The sequence below is a fragment of the Poecilia mexicana genome, unplaced genomic scaffold (assembly GCF_051168715.1).
Source record: "Poecilia mexicana isolate PSO_F unplaced genomic scaffold, ASM5116871v1 scaffold_14, whole genome shotgun sequence".
NCBI classification, from domain to species: Eukaryota; Metazoa; Chordata; class Actinopteri; order Cyprinodontiformes; family Poeciliidae; genus Poecilia; species Poecilia mexicana.
Window position 1 is genome coordinate 13,520,154 of NW_028263383.1, and position 8,116 is coordinate 13,528,269.

The 8,116-nt window shown below is 39.4% G+C and overlaps 1 protein-coding gene across 2 annotated transcripts in view; it reads left to right on the plus strand.

The window, feature by feature from the left end:
* The window catches only part of LOC148155489 (protein diaphanous homolog 3-like), a 52,336-nt gene extending 45,430 nt beyond the window's left edge, over positions 1–6,906 (plus strand). For both annotated transcript variants that reach the window (XM_088012232.1, XM_088012233.1), the window contains one exon: positions 5,250–6,906. In XM_088012232.1, the coding sequence (XP_087868358.1) occupies positions 5,250–5,596 (347 nt within the window). In that variant the 3' untranslated portion in view covers positions 5,597–6,906. The remainder of the gene's footprint in view (positions 1–5,249) is intronic.
* Positions 6,907–8,116: the final 1,210 nt, after the last annotated feature.

Below are 8,116 nucleotides of genomic sequence, written 5' to 3' on the forward strand. Positions count from 1 at the left end.
ATAATTAACATTTAAATGCATCAAACTTAAAGGCTCTGAAATAGAATGTATTAATTAATTTAAAATAAAAACTCTTTTATTAAATACATCTGACCTCTTATAATAAAATCCGCTGCACCATACGTCATTTTCTTTTGAAGTTATCTATTTCTAAACATACAAGAATAGAGCCTATAAAAGCTGATGAAATAGCTTTTTCCACCCCGTTTAAATAATAAGCAAAATCATCATAAGCTGTAATAGCGCTTAAATTTGTTAAATCATTGCTTTTCTTATTGAGTCAGCACCGAAGTGTCTAGAAAGTACTAAATTAAAAGATAAACGTATCCTCCCAGACATAGTAGCTGCAGATTAAGGCTGCATTATTGTATATGTTGCACATTATCAACAGGCGCTTCAGAACAAAAAAAAAAATCCCTTTCGTATAGTAATTACCAGACAACGTAGTCATTATTACGTTTATGTCCCAGAAAACATGTCAGCTATCCTGATTTTAGCCTTCTAGAGTATTTCTACTTTATTTCTTTATTTTTTGTCAGTTTGCACAAAAAGAGCAATTAGAAAACATTAACTATGGCCGTGAAAAACTGGCTTAGGAAATTTCTTGCTGTTTTCCTACACCTCGTATTAAAAAAGTAATCAAACGCTTGACAGTTTAATCGCTGGGCTGAAATATTTGTCTATTTATACTTTGAACTATTTAAACAACTATTGCTGTTTCTTTAAAGGTTTTGTTGTTCGTCGTGTGATACAAGTGCACTTGTAAATGTATGAAGGCAGGAGGGAAAGTCGACATGCACGCTGAACACGCATTGCCAACAAAGCTGCGTTTTGATTTATGGCAGGTGTAAGTAAGTATATGTTTGATCTCGCCAAGTTTAACTCGTTGTGTCAGTCATTCCTCTGAGGGAAAACATCTCTTCACTGTCTGTGCCTCTTTCTCAGTCTTCATGACTACTCTCTTCTTAAAGTGATCAAATACACCCAACGTCATGGAAGATGACAGAGAGGGAGGGCAAAAAAGAGAGGAGAGGAGAGACTCATCTGCATCTGTATTTGAACAGGCAAATGCAAACGGACCAAGTGATCCAAGCAAGGAGGAAAATGTGAGTTTCCTTCAGCAGTTATGTGCAGGGGGGGTGGGGGGGGAGGAGGGGGGAAATAAACAAATGCTCCATCTTCTGTGTTGGACAGGGCCCTTCACATTTACACAGAATGCCGTCTTATTAGACATGTAGCAAACCACTATTGTTCCATCTTGAAATTCCCAGTGATGCTTTCAAGCCCTTTAGAATTGCAGCATGTCTATTTGATTTGAGGTTTTGCTTGTCTTCTGCTGCAACAGAAGCAGTGTCAGTCGCTGGGTAAAAGGCTCTGGGCTTTGAGACTCACAGTTTTAAAGACCGTTTTGCAGAGAAGCTGAAAGCGAGAAGCTCCATCTGCCAGCTCGTTTATCAATGTTTTTCTTCTCAAGTCTGCCTTCCAGGAAACTAAAGGGCAGCGTTGCACTGAAGTTTGTGATAGACTGGTATTTTAGCACAATCATATTGTGTTTATGGCTGGCACTCTGGAAAATAGTGGTCTTCCGACTCTGTTGACTGTTTTGTTCCAGTCTCTTCACAGCCAGTCATACAGATGAGTTTATCGTTACCGCAAAGGTGACAGTGTGGCTGTTTGAATCACAGAGGGAAATATGCAGCCCCCGTTTTGTTGCGTAATCCACCGTCTCCTGCCTGCTTACCAACTTTTCCACACACGAGGAGAGAACACCCGGGAGGTGGAGGGAGATGAACGAGTTTAGGCTCATCTGCATCATTGGAAGCTACAAATATAAATGGAACAAATGATCTTACAAAGGGAAATGTGGAGTGCTGTCTGCTGCTTTTTGAAAATTGAACATAGCTCTTTTTCCCAGGCTTATGGGACAGGAAAAGCTTACTTATGGAGCGCCACTTCAAAGTGTAAAGATGAGCGCTGATATTGGAAAATCAGCATACTGTTTTTTATACATAGAGTACAAAGTCGAGATATCCTGTCAATCATTTAAAAGAACACAAATGCAAAATTTGTCTATCTTAACTATCAATGGTTTTAAAAGGAAACTGCAGCTTTAAGAAACCATTACTGGTGAGTAACAAAAACAAAAACGTTTAAGAAACCATTACTGGTTTCTTAAACGTTTTTGTTTCCTGGTTTCAGGAAACAAAAAAAAAGCTAATCCTATTTCCCCATAACTGCTGTTGGTCAAAGGCAGTAAGTGAAACAAACAAACAAAAAAAAACAAAAAAACTACCCAATTTACACGGACATGCACCACATTATTTTTCTTAGAGCTGAAACTGAACGGCAATTAAGATAAACACCAGAGAGCTGTCAATATATAAAAGCAGAAAGCATCCATGGGGATTCTACTGAATACTCTTTTTATTATATCTAATTATTTATGGAGAACTCTTTCTTTTGTTGTTGTTTTTTAGGAGGAGTGTGGGGGTTCAGGCCTGTTACTTGTGGGAGAAATAATTAGTCTTTTCCTGCTCCAACTCTGATCAGATGTCCATACCGATCATTTTGAAAAGTGCTGCTCGTCGCTCGGGCCCCCTTCTCTAGCAAACGCTTGATGACGAGACTTCCTGCCACAACCATTAACACACTTAATTTTGTGATTTAACCGTCAGTCGTGTGTAAAAGTGGTAATGGACTCAATAATCTGGATCTCTGGCTCTATTATTATTATTATTTTTTTTTTAGAAACTGCACTCGCCTTATTTCCTATCGTGCCATACATTGAGGCATATTAGGGGGGGAGGGGGGGGGGGAGTATGTTAAGTAGGTCAAAATGTGAGAAAAGTTAAGCTGATTTTTATTTATTTATTTATTTTTTATTAAAGATTTAATTTCATGTGCCATCTGGGCAGCCAGCTTACAGTGTACTGTTTTATACAGTCAGGTGATCAAACTTCAATGCTTAAGAATGAGCCTAAATGTTTAGTTGAATTGTTTAGAAAGTTGTTCAAGCAATCAACAATTAACCTTAAAGCAGTTATTCATTATTGATTAATGTAGCACCCTACCACCGTTAGTCACTGTGGTTTGGGTCACTGAAATGTTATGCGAGAACCTATTTAAATTTGATTCTCCTGCGACACGCGTGTGGAACGTGCTCGGTGGCCAGATTGATCTTTTCTCTGCTGCCCGCGCCGTCGCAGCGTGTGTTCTATGGAAAGCCTGTGCCGGTCTGGTGTTCAAACCCAAGGCCATCCAGAGCGGCAAATTTGATTAAAATGTGACTTGACTCGTTCTCCCTCGCACCCTTTTGTCAGCTGTTGGTTAAATGAGTCCAACCTGTGAGATGAGGTATGTTTTACATCTCTCTGATGTGTTTTACAGCTTAGATGAAGGCATATGTTGAGAAGCTCGGGAAGCTTCAAAGGACGGGGCAGTTTGGTGTCACAGGCAGGCAGAATGAGGAAAGAACTGAACTTGCCAGTACTTTGATCATCTTCACTGCTAAAGTCGGATCCCTGTTAGGAAAAGAAGGAAGGGGAAAAAAAGGCGGGGGGTTTAGATAAAACATCTTATTCAAGCATGCATTTTTCCTGTTCTTGCTTCTTTTTGAAGTGCAAAATGTATATATGTAATGATACCAGATTATGTAGATTCTCAGAGATAATAATTAAGGCTGCTTGAAGTCCTGAAAGTGAGATTAAAATGCATGCTAATAAAAATTCATCCTAAAGTTTCTTCACAGTGAATATCCGCCTGCCTGTCCTTTTTCCCTGGTGTCGGTTTAAAAGAGATGTCAAAATGCAAATACTTAATAACCCAATGCATTGTTCTCACAGCTTCAGCTTTGAATTTGAGTTGTTTTTTTTTTTGTTTTTTTTGTTATGTTAAGGAAGACTGTTTTTGTTTTGCTGCTAAGAAAGTCAGGCGCAGATGCCAGAGTTTTACAGGGAGGACAAAGGAACAGGATGTGATGGGCAAACTGGGAACGGATAGACTGTGGGGAGTAATTGTTAGCTGTTACTGTTCAGACTGTTACAACAGGAAGAAAGGACGAAAAGAGAGTGAGACAGTCATCCAAGGATTGAATCTTCAGCTCTGGTTAATGTTCAGTCATACCAGCAAAGTAAACACATGCTACTCATTTCGCCCCTCACTGCCTCTTGTTTGCTTTTTTTTTTTTTTTTTTTTTTTGGTCTGTGTGTGTGAATGTCGAGAGTGTGATTGTTGGCTTTCTTTGCTTATTTTGCACTCGGGGTCCTTCTTCCTGGCTCTGCTCCCTTTATCCTTATTTATTTGTCAGAGGTGGTGTTCAGGGACGTTCCTTGTCATTCGTCAGCTTGGCCCATAAAACACACTGTCATGACTGACTGGCCACGCTCCAAACTCATTACCGATTGGCTGACAGAGCGGGTCGCTGTGTTCTGCTCTGCTGTGTTGACTCCTGTTTGCCAGACATTTCAGGCTCGGGGAAACTTTAAATGCGCCGGCGCCTTTCCTTTCGCCGCTCCTCGCAGTCTCACACTCAAGGTCACATGAATATGGATTTCGCCTCCTCTTCCAGTGCGCACATACTGATGATGAAGTCTAAGATCTACTCACAGGGATTATAATTCAGAACGCAGGTCTGATTCTGGCATCTGGGCGTCGCTCCGTTCCACTGTCTGCCCGGAAACATCCATTGGGGGGATACGAAAAGATGGAGAGGACTTCTGTGCGAGCGGAGAAGCTGCAGAAGGAGAATGGATGATGATGGTGGAAACGAGGGAGGCGGAGCCGGGTGCGGGGGGCAACTCGTGAGACAAACGTGAAAGAGAATATGAGATTGGAAAAGGCCAACATACTATGTTATTGAGTTTCTGTTGCAGTTGATCAGCCATATCCATTTCATCATAGCGAGTTGGCTGCACGCCACAGTCTGCTGCAGAAAATCTATCCTCATCAATGTGCATATGCACTGTATTTATGTCTGTTCGTCCAGAGGAACTGCATGCATGAACATTTATATTGCACGTCAACATGCTTGCTAAAGTGCTTATTACTTTCTAATACTTTTATGTTTTGCTGCGTTCTAACTGTCACTACATTTTCTAGTCACTCGTCTGCGTCTTCTCTTTATTTAATCTGTAATCTGATTAACCTCTCTGGCTTTTCATTCATTTAACGAGTCAGTCACGCTTTCCCCTCCTCCTCCCTCCTCTCCTCTCTATTGTTCTCACTCCTCTGCCTTTGTTTGTCTCACGCAGAAAACAACAAGGCACCTTTGCAAAGGTCTCGCTCCCGGCAGAATGTAAATGCGAGCTCGGCGTCAAAACCTCCCTCTGCCAAGGAGGTGCGCAATGAATCTGAAGGACATCCATCTGTAGCCAGGGCCAAGGCTTCTGCCTGCTCTGAAGTGGGCCAAAAGTACAAAAACACTCCGGGTCACAGCCGCGGGCTGGACAGGGAGCGGGCGGCGGCGGACAGAGAAGTGGTCAAGCCGGCTGAGAGAAAGCCAGAAACGAAAGCGGAGAGTCCCGTCCTCCAGACGGCCGCCGACGCCAACGGAGAGCCCGATGTGGAGGCTCTGCTGGCCAGACTCAGAGCGTTGTGAGATTCATTTCTCATCACTGAAAGAAAATGTTACATCACAGCAAAAAATAAATAAATAAATGCTTTTCATGTAAGCTGTGGATTCTCCTAAAACATTATCTCTCAAAGGACCAACATTACCAGAAAGAGGAAGGAGGCGCGAGTCGCCACACGGTTAGTAAAATGAAAGTAATGAGTCTGAATACTCAGATTATAATCCTTAATGGCATGGAGGCAATTAAAGGCATAATTTTATCCAAAAAAGATTTAGCAGAATATGATCCTGATATGTGTACTGCCAACATAGATTCATATGAATCAGAGAATTTTAGCTTTCTACTGATAGATGTGACGTTGCTCAGCAGCTCTATGTATTCTAGAGATGTGCAATGTTACAGAAAACTTTCACATTAGTGCTTTTTTTGATTGTGCATTAGATGCTGGCCTTTACATGTTAGCAGTTTAACACAAGAAATTATATTTGGTAATAAAAACGTTTTACGCTTAATTTTCTTTTACAATATTTGTACCTTTATTCCTTTATAAGATTTTGATATATTTTATACTCAGAACCTCTAAAAAGTGTATATAAATAAATATAAAGGATAAAGAATTAAGACATGATTACACTTTAATGGTACTTAAATCAGGATTCCTACACAATCTTTAAAAAAAGCCTCAAAGAACTATTTTCTTTCATAATCGAAATGTTTTATTTTCTAGATTTTCTCCTTTCTTCCTTTTTCCCCAAAAAGAAAAATATCTAAAAGTGTTATAGACATACAGTTATTTTTTTTTTGTTGCCATTGTTTATTTTATATTGATTTATATTTAAATGAAATACTTTATCTTTGATTTGATACATCTGTCCTTGATCCTTTTTACACATCTGTATTTTGGTTTTTCACCTGTTGACTGAATGTTATACCCATACAAAATCTAAATGCTGAGTACTTTTTACAAAAAAGACTGGATGCAACACAGTTCCAAACCATTTTTGTTTTCTAATATTTAATCTAATTTTCCAAGATTTCGATAAAGTTATAAAAACAACTTGTAACACATTTAGAAATTTAAGTCTGGAAAACTATAACATTTTAAAATGAAAAAATGTGTATGTATCCTACTGAATGTCATTTTGTTTTTGTATTTTGTCTGCTGATTTTTCATAACTTTTTTTTTTTTTGCAGAAAAGGCTGAACTATTGTCTAAACGCCGTTTTGTCTTCACTCTAACATTCCTTCTGTCATTACTCGTCAAATGCATATTTTTTGTCTTTATTTGTATTCCTCAATCTTATTGAAATATTTACAATAAAATCTAAGCAGTTTTCTTTTGCCTTTTATGAATATTTTTTGTAATGTCATCTGTGTATGTACTTTTTTTATATATATCTTTAGCATTTCTCATGGTCGTCATACATGTAGTTCTGGAGCAGATTTCTGAAGGTAAGCACTGATTACATCTTCACATGCCGGACCCATAAAAAAAAAAAAACCCTGAGGAGCTTGAAACCATCAAAACTCCTCCTAGTTGTTAACAAGTGCAGACAACCTAACAACCACTGAACACCAGTTTGCAGCACCAGTCAGCAAGTAAAGCTCCAATAACATTTGTGGTGAGGATTGTGTGAGACAATCAACACAACTCCAGGGAGTTCAGATCATCTGTTACCTGTCTTGTCTTCCAATGTGATTTTTTAAAAATGTTTTGTTTCTTGTTCTTTTTCAAACTTTTCATAATCCCCTGGAGTACTGGTCATCACTGGAGCAACTTTACCACAGACACGGTGCTCATTTCGCTGCTTGATCATAATGTGTCCTGGAACAGGTGTGTGAGCATATTGTAAATGCACTCTGCAGACAGCCTCTGCGTAAAAGCAGCAGCTATTTTGGTCGATATTGACACCCGAGGTGGGACGATCTGCGTCTGACTGAGAGGTGTACATCGCTTCCCTTAGGATCCGCACCTTTCATGGCTTCCTGCAAAATTCTGTTTCCGTATGCATGATTGATCACACAATAGGCTTCATTTCACACAACTATTACCTAGATTTTTTTTTTCATGAAAAGCCCTCTAATCATTTGCATAGAAAATGAAAAAACTAATTTATCTTCATCTCTTTTTTTTTTTAATACCTTTGGATCGTTAAATATTTCTAACAGTTTCACTGCAGACTAAAACCTTGTTAAAAGCCTGTGTGAATTTGACTGTTTCAAAAGGAAAAAAAAAAAAAAAGACATTAAACAGCACAGCACCGAACATATGCCTCCTTCATAACGTAAATCAGTGGTACATGAATATACAAAAGATTAAACCCAGAAGTCTTTTATAATCCGAGCGGAGACAAGATTGAACAGTTGGGGAAGAGAAAGCTGCAGACCAGTTAACCCGCTATCTGACGAGGTCTGCTTGCTTTAGCCTGGCAGCTGGTGAATCTATTCAGTGCTGGGAGCGGCACAACTGTCCTCATCTGGAAAAGAGCCAAAGACAAACATCTCCCCAGCGATGCAAACAGCCGTTTGGGGAAAAGCAGAGCTGT